At 28.8% G+C, this 27,522-nt stretch overlaps 1 protein-coding gene across 2 annotated transcripts in view; it reads left to right on the top strand.

Annotated features, from left to right (window-relative positions):
• The window catches only part of LOC107438883 (diuretic hormone receptor), a 235,922-nt gene that overhangs the window by 46,493 nt on the left and 161,907 nt on the right, over positions 1 to 27,522 (top strand). For both annotated transcript variants that reach the window (XM_043039188.3, XM_043039187.3), the window contains exon 2: positions 1,149 to 2,497. In XM_043039188.3, the coding sequence (XP_042895122.1) occupies positions 2,362 to 2,497 (136 nt within the window). In that variant the 5' untranslated portion in view covers positions 1,149 to 2,361. The remainder of the gene's footprint in view (positions 1 to 1,148; positions 2,498 to 27,522) is intronic.

Genomic DNA, 27,522 nt, shown 5'->3' with positions numbered 1-27,522 from the left:
TGAATGAATTTATCTTTTTCTTTCTTTCAAGAATTTGGATTTCTCACCTTTAAAACACAGTGGATAGTTGTGAACTAGGAAACATGGTCCCAATAGTTTGGTCAGGAAAGCGATCCAAAGTTATGACCTCTTAGTGTTAATTTTACTTTTTGAATATTTCACTATAAGTCGAAAAATGTTAAAGCAGATTGAATTTTTTTTTACATGCAATTATAAAATTCGTTTATTCAACGATAATTCAATGCAAAAAATTATTATCAATAATTGTTTATTATTTTCGTTAAAAACAATCAAAATATTTTTGAATTGTTAGGCATTCGCAAGTTCTTACGCCATTTTAAGGAATGCAATTTTTTATGGAAACCATTGGAACAAAATTAGTCGAAATTAAAAAAAATCGTTTATTTAAAATATCGTCTGCGCTAACCCATTAGCATATATGAGGTCCCTCCGACGAACCATTAAAATCGATGCCAACTACTTGAAAATACGGAAATAAGATAAAAAGTTATTCATGGTGTTTCGATCTTCTTTTTCTTTCGCTCGGTGCCCTAATTTTTTTCGTCAATACCGTGCCATCTGTGTACCAATATACACTTCAAGTTCTAACTAGGATTAATTTTTTCGGAGTAGGATATTATTAGGTGTATCTCCTTAAAATAGTTTACCTGTGAAATTTTTTGTTTAATTTTTCAACCGAATCATATTTTTTGAGGTACTTGACTGTTTCCTTATTTTTCAGACACCCTATTTATGCATTAAAATAGCATACTCCTTGAGATCAGTTAGCATGATGTTCTTCAGAATGAGATCATCAGAACTCCATTACCAGTACAAATTAAATAATGATATCTTGGCATTTACATTGCTCTAATTGAAAAAAATATAATTTTGAAAGCGTAATTGTTTAAAAAGTAAATACACTACACTGCAAAAAATTAACAAGAAAGCAAAAGAGGATGAATTTAAGTACATGCGACAATTAGATTAATGTTAAATGGAAAATCTTTAGTTAAAGTTGAACGGTAAAAATTGTTGGTAAATAGATGACAATTCAATTTCATTAAAAAAATTAAGTAACAAATATGTTTGCGTTTTAATATAATAAAAATTTATTTGTTTCATTAAAGTTTTCTTTTCTCTTTCAGATTCATACAAAACTATCATTGAAAAGTGAAGATACTTTTAATCAAAGTATCTAATAGAAGAGTCAGAAGAAGTTCAGAAAAGACGTTTTCTTTTTAATTTTGTCCTTTTAACAAAGATCATATATACCAAAGCATCATCTCATCGATTTCTTAGGTTAATGTTAGGCTAATGTAATTGATAGCTTTTTTTTATTTCTTAAGTTTGAGGGAAATAAAGGATGATAAGCCATTATTATAATAATCCTAAGCGTTCATGAAGTTGCTCATGTAAATGATTAAATGAAACAAAAATTGATAAGTTAATGCAATGTCATGTGTTGAGCATGTGAAAATTTTAAAAGTAAGGACAAATATTTTAAAAACACTATGAAGAATAAAATCTGCATGAGAAATAAAAACCTTGAGAAGTATGTAGGGCCATAGAAGTCTCAAATGCTAAAAACTATTTTATAAACTGGAAGACAAATAAGCATTTGATCAGTGAAAAAGAAAACTTATATGAACATATATGAACTCTTGTAATGAATGCGTGTAGATTAAGACTAAAACCAACAGACTGAAAGTTTTTGTCTGAATCTTCTATTGAAAATATATCTTTTAAAAAAAAATGTCTTATTAATATTTTAAAAATGTCTCTATGTTTCTCTTAATGGTCATAAAAGTTTAGAATAACAATAACTATAAAAGTGATGTAATGCCAAAACCAAAAAAGAAAACGATAAGTATTTAAACAAATCTTAAATTCTGACTCGTTTACATTATGGCGTCAAAAAATACTAAAAGAACGCGTCTAGAATTGCAGATGAATTCTTATCAGTAAATAAATAAAATTACACAGAAAAGAAGAATTTTTCCACTTTTTTATCTTCTTCAAACAGAGTACGATTTCGAATGAGAAGTCTTTTATGCCATCGAAATGGCTGCTACGAGTCGAGAGAAGTCGAAAAGTATTCCACAATTTTTCGTAAATGCTCCATGGTATCTTTAAAAGAATCAATTTTTCGTCGCTTGGAAAATTCCTTTTTTGAGAAATGTAGCCCTGGACTAAGAAGGATTGCTCCAAAAAATATTTATTATCTTCATTCAGCAGTCATGCAATAATCTCTTTCTTCAATGGCGCTTATTTTTGTAAACTCTGGATGAATCTCAGTAAAAAGATATTAAATAATATTGAAAAGCGAATGATGTAACTGTAACTGTATAGTTCTTAAAAATGGATACATTTCAATGGAAAGTAAACGAAACTCATAGCTTTCCAGAATACGAGCTTCTCACGAATTATTCGTCAGCGTCTGTTGAAGAGTTGGAATGCTTGCTTCGGTTTTATAACCACACATATCCAGATGAAGGTAAGTTTCCATTTGATTTTATTTTTTCGTTTTGTTTTACTTGCTTAACTTACAATTCAATTTATTTCGAAATAAACTTTTGAAATTATAAATCATTCATTTGTTTTGCCTATATATATATTTTTGGACGTATATACAAAGTTTGCCGACATCGTTTTTAATAGTTACATATAATTCAAAGCATAAAATATCGACGCACAAAATATAATTAATAAAAAGGTCTGAACAAGCCTTATTTTATTAAAAATAATATTCTAAATTAGAAAATAATTCCAAATATTATGTTCTGAATACAATTGCACTATTATAGAAATTTGAATAGATTTATTAGAATTTCACCATTTATAGGAATTTTGAAAATTTCCATATATATTACTTTTTCAAAGTAGTTTTCAAAATTTTAAACGTTTGTTTTTCATGCAAACCTTTTAATCATTGCAAAAAAATAACTTTTCGCGAAAGTAAGCTTTGAAGATGGTTTTCAAATATTTCCTATAAAAAAATTAATGTTGAGTTTAAATGTACGAAAAAATAACGAACAATAAACCAAAAATAAAGTACAAATAACGAACAATTAAAAATAACGAACAAATAACCTTTCAATAACTATAATTTTTTTTTAAAAACACTTTTTAACGCTTTTGAATTTACTTACTTGTAAATAACTGATATTCATAATATATATATATATATATATATATATATATATATATATATATATATATATATATATATATATATATATATATATATATATATATATATCCCAACTCTCTTCCTGCACGTTTCGAAGCGGTCCGCTCTGCCAAAGGTGGTTATTCTGGCTTTTCACAGGTGGTCACATTAATGTGAGTGGACTGTGTATATATATACACACATTTTTAGATGAAAATTTTTTAACAATTTCAACTATCGAACTACGCTGACATAGAGCAAATATCCAGAGTGACCCCTTATACCAAGAAGTTCAAATTTCCAGAGAATGCATGGTTGCTAGCGGACACTTAAGAGTATTGGAAGGCTTCCAAAATTTGGCGAATTATCGATAGAAAAATCACCAAAAACAAAGATAGCCCAGCGTTATTAATATTAAATTGTAAACAATCTGGCTACCATCTAATCTTTAAAAATACTGTTAGAATATTATGCAACTCTGTAACAGAAACACTTTCGTGGTAAGAGAAATTAAATTGCTTAAAGAAAAAATAAAGTAAAAATAGATTTTGATATTCGATTTGCAGGGCACTGAATTAAGGAATTATACACTTGTATTGAAATAAAAAGTTAGCCGTTTCATTAATTTTTAAGGAGAGAATAAAAGTATTTATATTTTTACTTATTATAAAATGCCATAAATATTAAACAATAATTATAATAGGATTAAGAATGATTTAAAAAATTAAATTTTTGAGCTTAAAAAAAATTTTAAACGTAAGAAAAATGTGATGTCTATAATGGCATCACAATCCGAATTATTTACAAAGTAAAAATATCTGTTAAGAATAATTCTCGAAAAAATTGCTGTTTAATTGCTGTCCACTCATATATATTTATTTTTACTTTAAAGTCTTATGTAAGTCTTATTAATATAAGTTTTAACATTATGTAATTATGCCGGTACCTTTATTTTAGATATTCTTCATTTCTCTCTGCATTTCTGTTGTACGTTTGAACTTCAAAAACTGTTTCACCAGAAATAATTTTTACTTCAGCATTTCTCTCATTAAAACTGTTCTCTCAAGGGGAAGGATTGTAGAAACCTATCATAAACTGAATTCAAAAACTTTTTCGTTTTCTATTCAAATAAATTCTTTGAACAAGTTTTTTATGCCAATAAGAAACAGACTTAATATTGACTTTACATTAAACTTGTGTTGAAAGATAAAAGTACGACAGAGTTTCAAAAGAATCAGAATTATTTTTCTTAACAACATTTTTCCCGAAAAGCAGAGTAAAAAGAGAATAAGCGAATTTATTTTATAAAAATATATTACTTCAATGAAAAAGACATAAGCTTCGATAACGATTTCTTAAAATATTGTAATTGAAGCTTATTTTTTTAAAAACTCATTAAATATAAAATATTTTTCCTCTGTTTAATGAATAAAAATTATTACCCAGTTCTCCAGTTCTGAAAATTATGAAAACATTATTTTGATTCTTAATTAATCTTTGTCTTTTTTTTTGCCAATTATCAGTAGTATATAAAATAAATATTTTCTCCCAAACTAAACTACACTATTAGAAATGTCTTGGAAAAAAATGATTAAATAACAATTTATTTATTTGTTATTTTATACTACACCGTTAGAAATTTCTTGGAAAAAATTGTAAAATAATAATTTATTTAATTGTTATTTCACCATATTAAAAAAAACTCTAATAACCAAGTATAAGATGGTATTCAAACTGTTAATTGTGAGAAAAACCGTTTCCTTCTTAATTTACCTAATACGGTTAAACAACTATAATTTTATCATTTTATCTCACCAACTATGCCCACCTAATAAATCCACTTTGTTCCTTGCAGTTGGGTACATACTATATTCGAGAGATCTAATCTGTCAGTCTCAGGACCGACAGAACTAGGTTTGAGTCCCAGATACACCATTAATTTGATCAAGACCACAATATTGTTTTCATTCCTTTCAACACATGACGTATTTCCGGTGTTCTGTACTCGCCAGATTAAGTCCTGCACTCTTCAATGCCCATTACGTAACAAAAAGCCAAGCTCCAAAGTCCAGTTAAATATCTGTTTTTCGGCTTTGATACCATGCTAGTTGTAAATGGTTAAAAAAAACATATAGTTTTGAATTCATGGTTTTGTAACCATGCCAAAGCTGTAAAGGTAAAAGATGTTTTTTATAACAAACTTTACTGTTAATGGGATGAATAGACTGCTGCCAGGAAGACTGTAGAAGGACTGCTGTAGAAGGAATTATATGAGCAATTATCATTTATAAAAGAAAGCAAAAACTTAAGAGGTTAAAGAAGTTAAAAAGACAAGGTGTTAAGAGGTTTTCTGGAGCTATCTCTTTTGTTGTTGGAACAATTCGAAAGTACACCCCCATTCAGTTGGTGATATATCTGCACTGTTGCAACTGTAGATATATATGATATGAATATTGATCTTCTACATCAGATGTAAGAGAAAGCTTAGCTAAATTGAACGCGTAGTACCGAGCACAGGGGTTCGTTTGGCTGCAACGTAATCAACTTAAAAATCAACAAAAATTAACGTAAGCTGCAAAAAATTCAAAATTGAAATTTTTATATATTTGATATTCCTGTATGATAAGCCACTTTATTGCGAGGTACACTCCTATTTATGTAGGCTTGGTGATGAAACCTCGGAACTTTCGACATCTTTACAGACAATTCTCGTATAACTCCATAATTATTAGTCCTATAACTTCGAAACTCGAATTTTATTTTCTCAGCAAAATGGTCGCCATGTCACCAAAATTATCGTCAAACTGACTCTTGCATTAAAAGATGCATTAGGCTTTACATTCTCTCTAAATTACATTAGAATTAGGCGAATTTCTTGCAAATTTTCTAATAAAACTGTTTATTTAGGGTTCGTCTAAAATATTTAACTTTATAACAAAAGAATATTCGCAAAGTTATACACATGTATTTAAATTTGTAACAATACTAATGACTCATTGCCTTGCTACTGTTGTTAAATAAATTTTATGCTTTTCTTTATCAAGATCAGTTTGTGCTTTTACCCCATACATAACCATGGAAAATTCCAGGGTGATGCGATTGTTTCTAGTGAAGGAAATAAATACAATTAAAAACATTCATCTGGTTTATCAAATAGAAATAACACAAAATCTGATTTGAATATCCACTTAATAGGCACTGTCATACGTACAGTGAGCAAAATGAAAAACGGACCACGCTGAATAACTTTTGATCTAAGGATAAGATATTCATCTTCTAGGACACTATCTTGAAGGTTCAACAAATGCAAACATCAAATGCGTAATAATGCACCAGTCAAACAAGCATGTTTTGTACATAAAACCCTTATAACTTCCAAACTATTCGTACTGTCATTTCATTCAATTCAGCGTAAAAAAGTACATCAAAAGTAATACCTCATTTGTTTAAATATCATTGTTTCAGTTTCTCCTCTTTTACTTACCCCTTTTGCCAAAACCCATGACAGGATTTCCTAGGATTTTCATGTGCAGTCACCAGAGAGCCTCATAAACAAGTTCCATTAGGTCCTGGATTGTTATTATTAATGTCTGTTTCAAATCCTAATTTGACTGTGGGTATTGTACTTCTTTGAGTATTGTAATTTTCAGAATATCTGCTAACGTTTACCTTTCTAAAACCTATTTGTGAAAGTTTTAAAAAACTTTTCTTATCAAATGACAGACTTTAGTTAAAAGGATCCACAAATCTTAAGAATGAAAGTTCTGTTGATTTAAACGACAGCTCACTTCGACAGTTGCTTTAATATTTTACTGTAAAAACGTTTTATCTTGTTTGCTATTCCGTACAAATTAAATTTACTTAGACTAAGGTAAGATGAGATGTCAGATGGAGTATTGATTTGCCTGGGACAGTTTTGAATTTGTATGTTTATTAAAACTCAACATTTTGATTCATGATTGGATATATTTTTAATGCATGTTGTATATTCAAAATAGGGTCAATAATCTAAACATACAAAAAAAAAACATGTCCTTGCGAACTGTTTCATAATCGCAGAACCTAAACTACTGAGCTTAAATACGTAAAATTCCCCTGGGGATATTAAACAGGTTGTTATCATTTTGTTAGGCTGTCATAAGTAATAATTTAAATAGTGTTAAAAAATTAGTTATAAGTTAAGTATTTTATTTTATAATCGCCGTTAAACAGGCGACCAAATTTTGGGTTTACGACTAATGATGTTCAACTTCATAGTCTTGTAATTTTGAACCTAATCCAGAAAACAAGAGAACTCCCAGATCAAGTAATGGGAGAAATTTGCCTTCGTGGAGGACTTTTTCATGGAACTAACCCGCATTTACGTTACAGGGAGAAGAAAACCTCCCAAGGTTAGCCTGATGGTAAGGGGACCCATGATCCGTCTTCTCTACTGAGGATACTTTACGCCAGTATTGTGGTCCATGTGAACCGAGGGCGGAATTTGTATCGACCAGCCATCATTGGGATTCGAACCCGGTTCACCTCATTGGAAGGCGAACGTTCCATTCCCTGAGCATACTGCAGTAATACTGCCCTAAACATAGCTGTGTTTGCATGTGTGTGTGGGGGGGGGGGGTAAAGATCCTAACAAAAACACTGAAGTGGAAAAGATTATTTTTTAACAGTGAATATAATAAATAATTGTAATTGTTTTAATTTTAGAATTTAATAAAAAATAAAATAATAAAATAAGGGGAATAATAAGAATTTTTAGAAATTTGATTACAATAAGAACTTATGCAAATGAAAATATAATAACACTCATTAATAGAAATTTAATAATTATAATTTCCTATTTATTATAATTTAACTTAAAATATAACTATTTTTATTAGAATTAATCGAAAGTGTGGAAAAAAACTAACTAATCACTGGGTAAAAATTCTTTTGGAATCATGTTTTCTTTTTCTTTTATTTTGCACGGAAAAAAACATTCTGGTAAAAATACTGTACTGCATAGTAATGACATTTCTAGTAAAACTCCCTTAATTCCGGTCAATAAAAACGAAATATACGTTAATAACGAACTGATTAAATAAAATAACTAAATTATCCATTTGGCATTTTTTTGAGGTTCATATGGTAACGGATTGCCAGAAATTTTATTTTCAAAATTGTAGTTCTTATTACCACATATTTTGCAAGAAATACAAGATTAGAAAGTAATTTATCCACACAAAAAATGATTTTTGCGCCATGCTGTAAGTTCGTCGTTATAAAATTATCAAATCACTTATTAATTTTTATCACATGTTACAAAACCATACTATTTTATTGTTAATTTTACCAAATTCAATACCAAAAAGCTTCATAAAAAATTACCGGGCTTTTGGTGCCCCCAGTGAGTTTGAAATATGGTAAATTTAACCATCTGATAGTTTTAATCATACTTTTTTCACTGATCATTTATCCTTTAGAACAGCAGATTTTCAATAAATTAATTATAATTAATGAAGTAAATTCTATTCCCATAAATATTTCAAAAGTTTGAAGCAATTTTTTACTCTAAAATCTACATTAAATATTTACTTATATAAAACCTAACACGTTTTCGAATAATCCAGGATGTTATATGATTTTTGAAATCACGATAAGATTTTTGACCATAATTTATATTACTCTTTCAATACAAATATAAATTTGTTATTATATCAGAAAAAGAGATTTGCAAAACATTATCGTTATCTCGTAAAGTTTCAAAATTTACAACTTTTGCGACACTTTTATGAAATTATTTATCTTCAAATGATAAGTGAGAAAATGAAACAAAGACTAAAATTTTACTATTTATTTTAGCTTTCCTTAAAAATTTGACTTTACCGTTAGATTATAAAAAATTGTATTGATATAAATACTTTCTAATATAATTATTTTTAATAATTTTGCTCAAAGGAGACTTTACAAAAAGAAATAAACTTTTATTCTTTATTTTTAAGTTTATCAAAAATTTTAAGGTAAAGTATCAACATCGCACTTTAAAGATCCAATATTTTACTATTATGGTTTTCAACAATAGTTAAAAAAAATCGGAATTTAGCTCAAATGGTAAAACTACATTTATATATATACATATATATATATATATATATATATATATATATATATATATATATATATATATATATATATATATATATATATATATATATATATATATATATATATATATATATATATATATATATATATATATATATATATATATATATATATATATATATATATATATATATATATATATATATATATATATATATATATATATTTGCCATTCAAAATATTTCCAAGTTGTTGTTGCTGTTGCTAATTCCCATCTAGTCTGACGGGGTCAGACCAGATCAATGAATCCGTTGATATTAAGAAAATCCGAAACCAGAATGGGAGAGGAATGAATGTCGTTCCAGTCAAGCCCTAAACAGTTCAAGATGTGCTCAGGTGATGCCTGGTTTTGTTGGCATTTAGGGCAAAGAGGAAAGATCTTTTGATTTGCAGAAAATGTGAGACTTTTCAGGTGTCCACTGGCCAATCGGGATAAGCAGGTGTTGGTTTGCCTGTCACCAGGAAGAGATAGAGAGAGTCCTGGTCTTTTTGCTTTATACCAGTAGTGAATAGGTGGAAGCAGCCACTTTTGTTTGTTCTGGGCCTTTTGCCTTGCAAAATGTTCAAGGTATGTAAGCTGTGAGGTGGAGGGGACTGGATGGTCTAGTCCCTTCTTTGCAAGAGTGTCAGCCAACTCGTTGCCGTGGATATCGACGTGGGGCGGGATCCATTGAAAGTGGACCTCATGCTGTTGGGAAATGAGCTTTACTTTTTGTAAGATCGAAAAACTGGTTTTATCTCCAATGAAAGCCCAATTTTTGAGGTGTTGAATTGAACTACGGCTGTCAGATAGTATCCAAGTATTTCCAAGTAATCTGACTAATCCAAATAACCTACTATGACACATAAATTTCCAAAATATCCAAATAATCTTACAAAAGGTAAAACGATAAATAATAACAGAATTTAATTCAAGCAATTTATTGAAACAATGCATAAAATCTGGATAGCTAATAATTCTAAATAACTATTTTATAAATTTATACGAAGAAAAAAATTCGGTCAAAAGTATCGCACTGTGGGGTAATTATAATTTTCCTAACAAAAAATCAAAATAATAATAAAATTCTTCTAATAAAACCAAAATATACGTTTTTTAAACTATTCATTTGGAAATTTTTCCGTTCGCATAGTAACATTTTACCGGAAGTTTTGGAGCTTAAAATTGTAGTTCTTTTTACCACGCATTTAGTAAAAAATACGAAACTGAGAAGTAAATTTAACTGAATAAGTTGTTTTTTGCCATGCTCTAAGGTATGGCGTTAAAAGGTCTGATATTTACTAAATTTAATCACATTTATTAAAACAATATTTTATTATTAATTTTATCCAAATCGTTACCATAGTGTTTCAGTATAAATTACCGAGCTTTCCAGTATTCAAATGGTGCCAGAAACACGGTAAATTTTACCATATTCTGAAAGGTTTGACCATGCTTTTTTTCAGTACATATTTAATAAACTAAAATATCCATAACTTATCTTTCCCCGTAACATATAATGATAAAAGAATATGATCTTAAGAGTACAAGCTATGGGCGATTGTTTCGTTACGTGTGTTACTTTTACACGACATAATTCAAATTTAACCCTCATTATAATATAACTTATTTTGCTACTTTGGCCCTATACTGATTCTTCTCAAGAACACTCATTTTATTTACTCTTTCTGTGACAATTCAGTTCTTTTTTTTCCTTGCCCTTGAAATGCAAAAAATATGCTTTCCTTTTCTGTTTTCTCCAACTTTCTATTCCTTTAGCACCAGATAATGACACAATTTTGGATTTATCCATAAAAGAATAATTTAGCAAATGCAGTTGAAATGTTTCACTTAAACATGAACATGTACTGTAGAGAGGTTTCAAAATTATCGTCTTATCTTGCTACTTTTTTATTAATGCTTAAGTCAACCTGATTTTACAAAGAGCCTGAATCTTACAGTTCCTCATTTATAATATTGACATTGAAGTTGTGTGGTGGTTTTGAAAAATGTACGGACAAGATTTAAATTTTTTCGTTTTAAAAAAACATGTATAAATAAAGTGTAAAATTACTTCTAACACATGTAACATTAAGATGCGTAACTTTTTTTTACGTGTCTTACTTTGAATAAAATTAGTTTTTAAGTAACAACTATTGACAGTTTTAATTCGAGAATTTTTTTCTGATAAATATTTTGCCTTCTTACTTTAGGAAACAAAAAAAGCTGAAATTTTCTATCTTATTAAAGATTTTACGGAGAAAAATGTAAAACTATGTTACCTGTGTTACTGGAAAAGTAGATTATCTTGATAAATCAACTTTTAATAATTTAGAAAAAAATGTAGGCCAAATTGAAAAAAGGTATAAAACAAAGATAAAAGGATAAAATAGTTATATATAATATTAAAAACTATTTAATTGCTCTTCAATATTTTCAAAACTCCATTGGAATATAACATAACAAAGTACAGAGCCCGTGTAAAAATTCAGTATGATCCCCCTTTTCTTAGAATTTAACTAAACATATTTTATAATTTTTAAAAACATCTTAACTATTAGAAAATGTGCATTTTCCGGATTCCAAAATGTTTTCCTTTTTGATTTTACAATAATTTTGAATATTTAGTCACCCAGGACCACTTTTCGTGGTATCGCCCTGTTCAAAATAATTAATTAAATAGCATTTTATCAATAAAAATTTAATGATTTTATAATCTATTATTATTGTTTTTTTATTATTTATGCAAAAAAAATATAAACTATCGATTTTAAAATGGCAACACGTATTGATGCTTGCCAACTCTAATTTGAAATTTTTATTTAATGTATTCTTCTCTGATTTCCGCAATTGATTCTACACTTTAACAAATAATGAATATTTCCCAGGAAACTAAATGTCACCTCATTTCTAAAAAAATTCAAAACTTCAACTCACTAAAAGAAGTAGTTAAAGTTAAACGTTATTTCTATCTCGAATTCCTTCGAATAAAGAGAAATAATCTCAGTTCTTAATGAGAAACTTAATATCGAACTATTCTCTCCGATTATTTTTCTTCTTCCTAAAGTAAAAATACCTCCACATAGGGATTCAACTGTTTTTAATCAAGCACTTAACATAAAAAACATAACACTGGAAAAACTCTAGTGAAAACTTTTTTAAAACATGAGATGTTTTTATTCAATGCTGCGATCTCAACTATTTGAAAGCAGTTTTTAATCCGTTCCCTAATGTTTTAAATTTTTTTAAAAGTTTTATTCGGCGTACCTCTTAAATATAATTTAAAGAATTATTTTAATGTGAACCTTAAAAAAATGTATTGGTATTACGCAGTTTTATTTTATCAAGATTGTGCCAATTTATACTGGCACAAATAATGAGGTCATGGTAGCTCAACGGATGGAGAATCCGATCCAGAGGGACTGGGGTTCAATTCTCGACGCCGCAAAGACCCATCTAGCACATGCGATATCTGTTGAATCGATAGTCCTATGGTCGGTCGCAGAACAGTATCATAAATGCAGGGATGTGTAAAAAATTTTCTTCCTCTTCAGATCTCTGTCTAAATTGAAGAGGTGGCCTTACGAATGAGTAATCAGGTCATATATCTGCGGGGTGATGAGCTCAGACGTACTGTCACCTTAGCGGTGATCTCTAATTAAATGAAGGACGCACCTTCCCGACTTAATTCGGAAAAGGCCAATGGCTGGTGAGCTTTACATTATAGAAAGTGTCATTATAAAAAGTTACGCAATTAGAAACAGCAAGCAATTTTAAAACATGTTTTAAACTTTTTAACAATTAAAAAATTCCAATTTTTTTTCTTTGTTAATAAAAAAATATTCCTATGATTTACTTTCCAGAGGGAATTTAAATATATTAGATTTTTTTTTTTACTAGATGTCAGGAAATTTTCTTACTAGATAAAATTTAAACCGAATGCTTGGTGTTTTACCTCTTGCAACCACAAACTTGTTTTCAGATATTAATTTGAAATCTAAATTCGTAATATAGATTTTGAATTTTATATATTTATTTCGCATGCATTATTTCAATTCCATACAATGTTTCCACTCATCTCAATTTTACGTAAAGTGTACTTTAAAAGTAAATATAATGTATCAAAAATGAAATTTAATTTAAATATTACAATTAATTTCTGTAACGTTTAATACAACATAAATAACTGTAAAATTGGTCACTAAATAACTTTATCATAAACTATAGAATTGAAATTATGGGATTATATTATACTATAATAAATGAACTACACTTATATTTTTAAGCTTTTCATATTGAATAACCGAGCATAATAGAGTAGGACTGATAAGTAAACATAACTGTTAAATACCATTAAGTAAGAGATAAATATGTAAGATAATGACAAATACCTTTATACAATTTCTAAATTTTATGATGACAGAAAGACATTTGAGACTTTTTGCATTTATTCATGAGATTTTTTGTCCAATGAAAACGCTAGAAATAGTCATTATAATCATAAAATATATGTTAGATTCTTGAATATGTGGAGAAATTTTGTTTTGACATTTGTTTCATTCTACAGCTTGCCCAAGCTCTCAATTGTTACATTCTTTTTTTGTGTGTTGAAAACTTAACAATCAAGCCAACATTACACTTTTAAAGTGATAAAGAAAGTATATAAAAGCCAGCTCAAATAAATTATGTTTCAGTGATGGTAATAACATGAAAATAAACTTTGAGAAGAAAATTTATCCTCGATTGGAGAAACTTTCTACTCTTGATTTGTAAATGGTAATTCATCCACGATTTCAGAAAATTTTTATAGACTTGTTTTGTAAAGGCAGATTCAAACTCGATATGAAAATATTCTTTATGCAAGTTTAATGCAGACCTCATTGAGAGTAAATTAACGTAGGTAAAATTTAACATTGCTTCAAGCTTGCATGGTTTTCTTGCTAACATTTATAAACTTTGTTGGACTTCGTGATAAAGGTTGTTGCTGACATTAAAATCAACCTTACACTGCCATCTGGGATCAAATTTATGATAAAAAACAATATCGTTTACTTTGTTCCACAGTAAGTTTGCAGCAAAGTTTAAAGATACTATTTGTATTCTTCAACAATCCAAAATTTCTAACTATATATTTTAGTTTATTTTTAACCGTACATAAATCGCTTCATTATTAAAATCTCGAATAAGTATTTATTGCTTATCCCCAAGCATCCACCTTAATACGAGAGAATAACTTGAAGTTATTACATTTTAATAACACTCGAAACAAGTACAGCTCCACAATCCAGCTAAATCCTTTCCAAGATTCTCTGGCATGTCCAATAGTTATCACCGGATTAATGGTTTCTCTACCAGAACTGCCAAAAACGGCAAACGTTTGAAGACAAATGTAATAAGCGAATGTATACTACAATGTAGAAGAAAAAATCTAAATCACTAGAGAAAACAATTTGCTTTAGCTTTTATTTTCTCAATCTCTCAGGTTTCGATAACTATTTTCGTAAGAAACTGTTTCGTTCAATACCAAACATTATTATGTTAGACGACTCAGTGGTCAGTTTGTGGTCACTGTAGGTCTTTCATTTCACTTTTGTCGTTGTTTCTTTTTATAACTTTGTATTATGTCCCATGGTGATTAATTTTTGTCACGTTCTGATTATGTTTGGGATAAGTTTCTGAAAGGAACTGCGATAAAATATTTTTCTCGTGTTATTTAGTGCTTTTATGTACTGTAATATTGTCTATTAAATAATTCATTTCCTTTAAAATATTATCATATTTTAAATAGCAATTTTTGTTATTTTTATATGTCTTATACACAGAGAAAAAAATTCTGGTCATTATCGTACTGTATGGTAATGAAATTTCGGGTAATAAAAAGTCACAATTCTGGTTATTAAAGCCGAGATGTACAGTACTTAAACCATTCATTTGGTACTTTTTCATTCCTACAGTTTACAAAAATTCTTATTTTCAAAATTATATTTTCCATTAATCCAATTTAAAAAAAACTGAAAAGTAAATTTAACAAAATATATAATTTTTATGCCATACTCTAATGTATCATAATCAAATTACTAAATTTTACTTGTTTACCAAATTTTATCACATATTTTAAAACCATATTTTATTGCTAATTTTACAAAAATCATTACAAAAGCGCATTGGTTACAACTACCGTGCTCTTTGGTGTTCTCATAAAGCCAGACACACGGTACATTTTACCATATTGTGGTAGTTTTAACCATACTTTTATCCTCAGTGTACTAACCGAAGAATTATAAAACTAATATCCAGTTAATTCACATGTGGTTAAGCCCTCGTAGTAGAACTTAGTTGATTTTAAATTGTAAAATAAACTTTAGAATATAATTGCTAAATTTGAATAGTTAATTTTATGTATTAACATATACTTATATTAAATCTTCTTCTTGAATGAAGTATTTTAAAAGAATTATTTTTGAATTATAACTAAAAATAAATAAATAAATTTTATTATCATTAAAACATGAATTTTTTTATTTTATCTTAAATTGAAACGAATTTTAATTATAAGTTCCCAAATTTAAGCACTATATAGTTACTCGGTATAGGTTTTTAAAGTTAAGAAATTTTTAAATACTAAACAAATTTGAACACGAAAATTATAAATTAGTTAACCTATTAAAGTTTATCCCTTTTTCCGGAAATTATGCCAGCATTTATTCTTAGCTTCTAATATTTTTATAGGTGGGAAATTTAGTTCATGTAAAAACTAGAGTTTGAAAATAACAACAAAAAAAAACATTTTATTTTTGATAAAGCATTTTCCATAGTTGTGTATACACGCAATATAGGCATAGCTTTACAGAATTGATTAACAACATAATTAATTTTACTTGATTGAAAATTGCGATTCAAAAATATGCTTATTGAAAATAGTCGACAAGTCATAAGTGCTCAAAAATAGGCATCCAGTTTCAAAACTTGACAAACGTGAATGAGAAGAAATAAAAATGATTTGAAATATTATAGAGAAAGCATGTAGGTAAAATAAAGGTGAGAAACCAAAACTGGAAAAAACCACGGTAGCCGAAAGAAAAAAAATATGTAAAAAAAATAACAGTAGTCGAGAAATATCGAGAGATGATAAAGAGAGATGATTTAGATTTCACAATTTTATTGCTATATTTTTCGTTGCCGTTTTTACATTTAATATTGAAAATCACTTTTGTTTCTTCTCATTGACGTCTGGCAAGTCTTGAAAATGGACACCTATTTTTGAGAGCTTGAAATATATCGACTGTTATTTCCAATTTGTATATTTTTTACGCGTATGACTATTTTATTCTTATCGCTTCAGTTTATCGGGATTATTTGTGTGACTTAAATATCGAAAAATAATAATAAAAATCTAATATTTTAAAATAATAATAAATAATAAAAATCAAAGCTGTTCACTTTCAATTCATTAAACTTAATTTCATACACAGAAAATATCAAGTAAGCTAAATGCATATTAAAAAGAATACGTAATAATAATCAATACGTAAAACGCACACACAAATATTATAAATAACTTATATTTCATGAGTGCATAGTCTGAATTAAAAAATTAAACTGAGTAAGCCAAACACATAAAATAATATCCATGAAATATGTCAGTGTACAAATAATATTTGTAAAATATTAAGAATATTTCGAGATATATGCTACAAAAAAAGTAAACAAAGAGAAATAAATGTCAAACAGAGCAAAATGTATGAGAGTTTTCTATTTTCTTGTAAAAGAGAAGATGTATTTATGTTAGTCGAGTTTCCTTTTTATTTGATAGATACTGATATATTTTTTCTCAAAAGCAATTCACTATTCTTATTGCTTTTAAAGCAATAAAAAATAAAAAGAATAATAACAAACAACAAATAAACAGAGGAACAATAATAGAATAACAGATAAAAAGAAATAATAGACAAAAGTAAATAAACATTTTCACAAGAATTATTTGAAATTCTTTTTTTTTCCAAGATTTTTTTAGGTTTTATAAATTATTTAACATACCATAAAGGATGCACGAAAAATTAAACTTCTGAAGTCTTAAGCTCAAAATATTACTTTCGATTTGATGAAAGTCCTTTATCTTGAGATTTGATTTTTAATACACAAATTTAACTTAATGAAAGATACTAAGACAAATCTATGAAAGATAGTTCCATTGGAGACTTAGATAGTTCCTTAGATAGAAAGATAGTTCTTAGATAGAAAGATAAGACTTAGATAGAAATTTAGTTCCATTGGAAACTTAGATAGTTCCTTAGATAGAAAGATAGTTCTTAGATAGAAATATAAGACTTAGATAGAAATTTAGTTCCATTGGAAACTTAGATAGTTCCTTAGATAGAAAGATAGTTCTTAGATAGAAATATAAGACTTAGATAGATAAGACTTAGATAGAAAGATAGTTCCATTGGAGACTTAGATAGTTCCTCAGATAGAAAGATAGTTCTTAGTTAGAAAGACAAAACTTAGATAAAAAGATAGCTCCATTGGAGAATTTTAACATATATTTTTTGTGGAAAAAAATAACAAAATGTCCAGTAGCAGTCAAATTGATCACACCTAAGTATTAGGGGGACCAGAAAGAAATGTCGTTTCAGCGCATTAAATATTCATTAGTCTTATTATTAGTCTTATTAACTAAATACTTAAAACCATATTCATTTTTTTCGATTCATTTTCTATCCGGCATGGTAAGGTTGTTGCTAAAGAGGGTTAATACATTATTGGTTAAAAAAATAAAAATACTGATAAAAAATATAAAATGCATCAAGACGACATTACGTTCCGGTCCCCTTAATGCCTCAAAGGTTATGCATGTTAGCATCAAAATCTCTTACAGTATTTACTTTTTCTTAATCTACAGTGCTATTAACCATTAAGTTGTCTTTTAATACAGTAGAACCTCGATCGGACATTTCTTATGGGACCATTCATTACGAACGATAAATGGGAAAACGATGAAAGCGGGTTCACTTAAAATATCAAATAGTGACTCGAAAATGTATCTAAAGTGATGAAGAAGTAATGGTCTTGGAAAAAAATTATAATTGGTCTAAGTCATTTAGTTGAAAAAGCTATAAAGTTAACGGGAAGCTTTTTTCGATGCGAAAGGATGATGAAAACTTATTTACTTATTCAAAATATCTGTAAATTTAGGTTTGAACACACTTTATTCTGCTTAGCACAAACAGTAAATGTTCAACAGATTGTTGCTCATTATTTGTAAGCTCGTATGAATACTGAAAGCTCCTTATTGTTTCAAAGACTCTGAGGCCACGTTCACTTTCTCCATCTGTATCACATTTCATACATTCAGCTTTTGCAACCATTTCTTAAACAACATCACAAGTTCAATTAATTTCATTAACTGATGCATAAATATCAAACATGGTGTTGGAGGCGTTTTTCCCAAACTGCAACCAATCCTCATTTTCTTCTTCATTATTAGCATCAGGAGTTAGTGTTTTTTTCTTCTCAAAATGAATTAACTTCAATATTTTTCGAAAATATTAGTAAAATTTCTAAATGATAGAGGCAGGAATCTGCTAAGTTTCAAACAGGCATTATTAACATTGTAGGGATAGCATCTGTGACCAGACCGTTCAAACAAAACAATAAATATGATAAACGAAGTAATACTGTATTATTATAATTATTATTAACATCTTCGGATATATTCAACTGTTCTTATTTGTGCTACATATGCATTCCATACGCTAGAAAATAAAACATACAGTAAAATAAAAGGTTATAATTTTTCTTTTTATGCTTCTAATGCTTTTTAAATTATTTATTTATTTTTCCATGCTTTGTACATATTTTTTTATAAAAGTTTAAGGATTTACACGATTGAATTATTCCTAAGAACACAAAAATTTATTAAAAAATTTCTTCTTTAAGTTAAAAAACGACAATCATAAACTTAAAACGTTTTCTTTGACAGCATTTACGTCATTAGCAAAGTTAACGCTTGTCCAGATATATGACACATCACCTCTTTAGGAAGATATTTACGCCACCCTGAACAGTAAAAAAACTGCGATAATAATAAGAGAGAGCTTTTGTTTGACTTATTGTTATTTCAAATCCAGCTTTATCTTTTTGGATATATCTGAGTAAGTTAATGCTTTATAGAGAATAAAAAAATATGAAATAATTGAAAAAAGGAAAGTTTATATTATTTTCTTAAAATCCTCCAAATTTAAAAAAAAATTCAGAAGAAGAAGATCTCTAGTAAAAATATTTAACAGCTCAAATAAACTCTTTAAAGAAACAGGGCTTTTAATTAATGCAGTTTGGTATAATGTTTATTTTGCATCATAATATAGTCCTGCACATTTAAAAATAATGCTTAAAATGTGCTATTTTAAGCTTACTTTTTTTTTCTTAGGTTTATTCAAAGAAAAGTTTTACTTTCAGGCGTTTTTTCTTGCACGGTAAAGCACAAGATATTAGTAACTCCGATAGTAAGAAGTATAATTTTGAAAACCAAAATTTCTGGTAAACCATTACCATATGAATGGAAAATTTACCAAAATGAATGGTTTCTAAATACCATATATTTTGGTTTTATTACCAGAATAAGGATATTTTTACCAGAAATAATATTACCATACATTACGGAATTTTTACCAGGATTTTTCTTTCCGTGCAAGATTATTTCCCCTCTGCGCAATTCTAAGTATTCCTTCCATATTTTATCTCTCTTTTTTTCTTAAATATTTTGAAAAAAATATTTCAGCAAATGGAATTTCATGGTTTTCTTTATTCATATACATGAACTATACCTCAAATTTTAAATTATTTATGTGCTTTAAAGAAGATTTGTCATGAAGTGTTTTGCATGTCATATAGCATCATAATAGCTCATCTAATCATTAAGTCTTTGTATATTTAACCGATTAAACACCCAAAATAGTATCTGTAATAACATTGTTTGTATCTCTCGTCATAGTTTTGACGTATCATTAATCTCATTTGCAAAATAAAGTACAAAAGTATACAATTTTATGCAGGGGTCATAAAAATCCATTCTACAGCATATATGAAGTAAACAATTGCCATCATTGATATTACTCCTGTGGCGTTACGGAAAAAAGCACGCATCCTTCGCTAAAGTGGTCGGAAGCTCTAAATTTTCCACATTTACCCTTCTGGTCCGGTAATAGAAACCTTCAAAACGCAGCGGGCCCTGTAGATTATTACAGCGTCTGTAAACTATTTTTCATCAAAGTGTTCTTTTTATTCTTAAGGAGCAAACAAACAAATGGTGTTAAATTGCTAGGACTCTTTTTTAAAACACTTCTAAACTTGTTTCGAAAAACATTTAAAAGCTAAATCGAGAGAAAACCGTAATGAACAAAAGTATATATATAATGAACAAAAGTATATATATTAACGTAAGTCATTTGCAAAGTGCTACAGTAAGAATAACCGAACTTTTGGTGTTTCCATCGAGCCAGAAAAATGCGGTCCTTTCCATATTTTCGTAGTTTTACTCGCACTTTTTCCACTGTGTATTATTCTTAATAGTAGGTTTTATTAGTACAACATACATTTGCAGGCTTGTGGGCTCAATTAAGGCTTTTTGTCAAGTTGAATAACAGATAGCACAATATAAAGAAGCACAGTTCGAATATGCATCCAGGTTAACAGCGGAATTCGAACCCGCTACCTATACGCTACTTAAAAACTATACGCTACTTACGGTACTTTTATTTTACGTCACCCTAGAGCAGGACAGTGGGCTATTGGGGATGGTTTGGGAAACATCCCTGAGGATGATCCAGAGACAGAATACATACTTCGTATTCCGTTTTACAGGAAGGATACATTCACACACCATCCATACATACACAGATCGTAATTTTGACCTGACCCAGAGCATGATCAATCGCCATTTCAGTACTCTTAAAGATATTGATTTGTTATGGAAACTTGGAGGACTTTGTGACCATTGTTAGCTTGCATCAGTGACCATTTTGTGGACTGCCGGTGGGGATCGAACTCACGAACTGTCGGTGATAGCCCTACCAGCCTGGAAATTCCTGCCCCCTTTAAGAAGTAGGAATATCTTATGTATAAATTCGTATCAATCGATTAATTAACCCACCAAACATATGAAATTGCGTTAATTAAAATTTCAACTTTATATAAATTCATGATTTTCTTGAACTTTATCAAATAAAATGTAGCGCTTTGAACTAATGTGCAAATTTAAATTCTTAAAAACATTGAAGAATTAATTTCAATTTAACATTAGTTTTGAGCAAAACTTTATCCCCATTCTGTACAATAAATTTTAGATAAGTTTTAAATTTATATCTATGTCATTAAATTACCAAGTTTAATAATTGCCATCAATTATAAAGTAGCATTTAAGAAATAGATTATATTCCTTAAAATGTTACTTTATGTTATGTCGAAGACTATGGGGAAAACTTATGTAACATTTTAAAGATTTGTTTTTTTGACATTAGAATTGGTTACCTAGAAATTCAATTCCCAGGCGTAAAGGAAACATTCATCTTTTCAGCAAAAAGATTTCCTTCTAAGAAATTGGAACAAAAACCAGATTTTCTACATGGGCTAACATATAGACAAATAAGAAAACGAAGAAAGATATTTGGGGCCAGCATTCGTCTTATCTCGACATTTTCTCTGCCGTACGCTTGGGATATTTTACATCCAGATAATCTGTGACATTTTATGAATCAGATTCAGGCGCCATATTCCGTTTGTGCATTGCCACTTGGCTGCGTTGACGCCAAATGTTCTCAAATGCTGCCAACAGGAGATGTCACGTTATTCTGAAACAAGTGAATTTTCAGAAATAATTCATTCGAAGTCATTAAAGGAATTATAATTCTCTCAAGTGCTTTAAGATTTGTAACTTACTGGAAATTGAAAATTGTTTCAATTTGTAAATTGCAAGTTGTTAGCTGTATGACTTTTCACATAAAGTCTTTAAAAAAATATTTTTTACTTTTTATAAATTGAAAGTTGTCATACATTTAAATTTTCATAACATTTTTTTTTTACTTTAAAAAAAATGAGAATTTATTAGTTAGTTATAGAAAGTTCTAAAATCTAAAGGTAGTTCAGTATATTTTCAGTAGATTTTTATAATAAATTTTTATTAAAAAAATACTTGTAAAGGGAGAATATAATACTATAATGAATTCATTTAGGTTTTTGATCTGAATATTTTATGTATTGTAATCTGAAATAGTAGCTGGCTTATTAAAATTTCTGAGATTTTAATTTAAAAAGTAACTCGTTTTAAAAAACATATTACTAAAGCTATAAATAAAAAACATTTCACTTTGACATTGACATTCACTTTGACATTCACTTTGCTCTAGATGAAAGTTAATCATGTCCTCTATGTGAAAATGAAACAAATAGTATCATATGTTGTTGTTGTTGTTGTGGACCATTATACCAAGGTAGCGCGATTGTTCTTGTTTTTTAGTGGTGCCATCTATTGCCATGAATTCGATTTCTACCCCACCCACGCACACACCCATTTTTCGGGCGAACCTATTCATTCGTCCACAGATTGTATTTTTAACCTGAACCAGAGAACGATCAATCTCCAATTCAGTATCTGCAGAGGTATTGATTTGCTATAGGAACATGGAGGACCCGAGATACGTGATTCGACAGATTTAACATGCACCAGTCACCATTTACTACACGTGGTGTCTTCGGACACCTGGATTCGAACTCCCGTTCTCACGAACGTGAGTCCAGCACTCTGGTATTCAGGCTATCCCAGCCGATAGTATCGCATAAAAAGATATTATGTGCACTGAAAAAAAAGTATGGTCAAATCTCCCAGAATACTTGTGAATTTCTGGCTCTGCGGGAACACTGAAAAGCTCAATAATTTTTACCTCAGCACTTTGGTAATGATTTTGTGAAAATTAGCAATAAAACTATATTTTTAAAATATGTGACAAAATTTGGAAAATACGGTAAAATTTTATAATTTTAATATGATACTTTAAAGCGTAACATAAAAACCTTTTATTCGTCTAAATTTACTTTTAAGTTTTGTATTTTTACTCAGTGTGTGGTAATAAGAACTGTAATTTTGAGAACAGGAATTTCTGGTAAGTCACTACCATATGAACGGAGCAATAACCCAATGAATAGTATATATATCATAGATTATATTTCGACTTTTATTACCAGAATTAAGAATTTTTTAACCAGAAATGCCTTCAACGTCAAGTTAGATAATTACGCTGGAATTTTTTCTCCGTGTACGATCTATTCAAACAAAGAACACCTTCTTCAATGTTGCTAACGTTTAAAAAAGAAAACAGAGTTAACCTTAATACTATATATACATGGATGAAGCTGGAAAAAAGGCACAAAGATGTTACAGAAAAAGACATAGGATTTTTTGGTACTATGATGGAATACTTCTACAATGTCGAAAAGCATAATGAAAGATAAACATAAACACACTTTCATTGCTCTACATTGCTGTAGGTTTCAGTTTCACTTTTAAATAAAGTAGAGTTTACTTTGTTCTATCTATATAAAGCAGAATATTTATATGTATGTGCATGTACCTTATACAAATCAGCAATTCTGAACCGATCCGAATTGAAATTGTTGTACCATATAGGTTCGAAGACATGGCGGACCAAACTATAAAACGGAACATAATTGTCCAGTTATAGTAAACAGTTTTTTTAATAAGTTTGGGTAGTAGGGGTTCTGACCTATAAATGGACACCCCCGTAAACATATATACTGGTTGTAGACTTTACTTTTATGAAAAAATGCATAAATGTTGGGTAAAGTCTATAAACGGCCTTCTATCCATGTATGCAGAATCTGATTTATAAATAGTCCCCCTATGCGAGCGAAGGAGGAAAAACCAGTTTTTCCTTGCTTGTATGTAAAGTCCTACAAATATTACTAGTAATATGAATGTTCTTTTACTTTATTCGTCTAAATTGTTTAAATAATATATTTTAAAATTTTTTAATTTGTTAAACAAATAAGTTTTTTCTTTTACTTAATTATAATTAAATTTAGCGTTCTTCGAAGTATAAATTGTAGCACTAACTTTTAAATTCGTATATCTTTGAATAATTTTATTAATCTTACCTACTAGCAATCTGATGACCTTTTTTTACAATGTCGTTAACTGGTATATTAATTAATCAATCTATGTTGCTAATTAATCTACCAGTAACGTTATGTTTTTTTGTATTGTTTTGGTAAATTTGTAAATAAGTACAAATTGAGTAAAACAAATTTGGTAATTACAATTATTAGTTAAAAAAATATCGAAATTGCTTAACATTTTAGCAACTCCTTCTAAAGATTCCATTTCTTTGATTGGGGCAGCAAGCCAGTATTTAAGAAACTCTGTTCTAGATAGTTCATTGTTCCAGATGGTTCATTGTTCCAGATGTTCATGATCTAGTTGTTGTTTGAGTTTTTCATCAAAAAATATTATTTTTCCCAACTATAGTGTGATATCTTGTCACAAGTTAAGTGAAAACCTAATTAATAAATTTACATAAATGATTTATTTATATTTATTTCTTCAGCTTTATCAATTTAAAATACGATCAATTTAACCTCGTAAAAAGTAGTTTTTAATTATAGTGCTAAGTATACAAGTTTTTTTTTAAATATTTCCACAAAAAAAAGTGTTGTTTATTTTTTAATGAAATGGTGTTTTTCAGAAGCACCTTAAACATCACGTAATTAAAAATGTGAATAGATATTTTTTTAACTGCATATAAAATCTGAAAAGAAAATACATTTTGAGGATCGCTACTAATTTAAACATCTTTATTTCGGAAATAAATTTTTCTTGTGTGCTTTAAGATTGTTTTAACAGATTCTGAAGACATACTAATTAATTGTGTTTTCAATTTTTGCTTTATATTTGTTATAAAAACACACTGTCGAAATTTAATAATAATGACTCTGCAGGCAATGTCAATATTTTCGGTTTAAAAATATAAAAAAATTCTCTTGAATATTTTTCTTTGTGTTCCACTGTTCTTCTTCAATTGAAGATAAACATTTCACACCTTATGTTTAATGTACTACCTTTTAATTGGTTTTTAATAAAAATAATTTTCTTACTTGTCTTAAAATTGAAATAAAAATATTTTGATTACAAATCGCTTACTTTCTTTGTAAGCTTATAAATTTATAATACAGAAAGGTTTGAATTTTTGTATTTTTTTAGCCTAAAGTTAGTTAGTATTCAAAATGCTTATAAATAAAGTTATAATTGAGATTTATTTCCTATTACAGTGTAGGTAAGGGGAATAAGATCCTGAAAATTATTTATATTCCATTCTAGACCAACTAAAACCGATGTATACAAAAGTGTTTCTCATTGAGTATACTATAAATTAGGATAGAAAAATAATTTTACTGAAAAAGACTTTTCGAAAAGTGTGCCAACCACCAAATCCTTTAAAAAAAATACCTCCAAATTTAAAATTACACCTCTTAAACAATTATAAATACCCCTTAAGTTTATTTTACAGATTAAAATTATAAAATATATCAAATATTTAAAAGAAAACTATCCTCTTTGAAAATAAATATCTATGGTGATTTGCCCTCTTGTAGGCATCTTTGATTTCTATAAACGTTTCATAATCTTGTATTTCATATTTTATTTGCATATGTTCATTTGCCGCAGTTTTATCGACAAAGCTTTTAGAGAAAGTAAATATAACTTATATACTGTTTAGTAGCTGTAAAGCTATTAATCAGCTTAGATATCGATTTAATATGTTTGTCATAAAATGCTCTGTGGCATAACTACCACTATAAACATTAAATATACACCGAAGAGCCATTACATTATGACCACCCTGCCAATAACATGTAGGACCACCTTCAGCCCTCAAAACTGCTAGCACCCGCCGTGGCATTGATTCCACAAAGTGCTGATATGTAGTCTGAGGTATCTGGAACCAAGCGCTCACCAACTGGTCCTGCAATTCCCTCACATTGCGAGGGGGTAGCGTGGCAGCACGAATTCGGTTTTCCAAGTAAGACCACGAATGCTCTATTGGATTAAGGTCAGGTAAATTTGAGGGCCAAGACATGACTTGAAAGTCACTGGATTTTTTCCTCGCACCAATCCATGACGATTCTACCCTTATGGTGCATTAGCCTGTTGGTAAACACCATCCCCCGCAGGAAAAACTGTTGCCATGAATTGGTGAACCTGGTCTGCAACTATGTTCAAGTAGCTTACAGACTTCAGGGATTGTTCTATGAGGATTATGGGTCCTAATGTGCCCCATGAAAACATCGTTCGAGGGCGAGAATCCATGAAAACCTGGCGATCCCATTGTTATAGATGGAGGGTGGTCATAATGTAATAGCTCTTCGGTGTAAATTAACTAGTATATAAGACACGTTAACTTGATTCTATCTTGAGGTACCTTTTGATAGATGAAGGTTGACATAGTCGATAATTAAATCCCTTCAGCTCTAGTAATATCACAGGCTCACTTCACAATAACTATTTGTTTTAGTGTTAAGCCCTTTTTTTTAGTATAATAATCAAACTAAAAAGATACATAATAGCTGAGAATACTGAAAAAAGGATCATAAATAAATATTACAAGTAATTTTACCTTTAAATTAGGAATAAAAATATTTTACGGAAAAACAAATTCTTTATAAATTTTATTAATTTTTTACTAATGACAACCAAGGAAAATCTCTAACCTAAGGAAACATCATCATACCATGTGATTTTTCTAGCCAATAAGAATGCTCTTACAATAATGGAAAATGGTTTTATACAATAACGTTTTTATTTTTTTTTAAAAGAATGGAGTGTTGGAGTTGCTATTAACAGAACCATTCTAAAGTTCCTGGTACTTTGTAGTCTTTACATATGCATACATACTTAAATCAATGAATATAACATTTGTCAAACAGTCTTATTTTCTCATACACGCTATTACTCCCCGCTATTTATTAGCCTTCAATTATCTCCCCCTACGCAAGCCCAAAATCCTGCAAAACTAATGGTTATTTTAACGACGGAACTTCAATATCCTCAGAGGCCTACATAATTAGTCAAACGATGATTGCGATTATATACTGTCATAACCTGACAAAGATAGAGATTCGAATTTCCGTGGTTGCCATCAACAGATTAATTTATCGTTCTCTA

The sequence above is a fragment of the Parasteatoda tepidariorum genome, chromosome 8 (assembly GCF_982258835.1).
Source record: "Parasteatoda tepidariorum strain Cologne lab strain chromosome 8, Ptep-v5.0, whole genome shotgun sequence".
Taxonomy (NCBI): Eukaryota; Metazoa; Arthropoda; class Arachnida; order Araneae; family Theridiidae; genus Parasteatoda; species Parasteatoda tepidariorum.
This window is presented reverse-complemented; position numbering and strand designations above follow the sequence as displayed.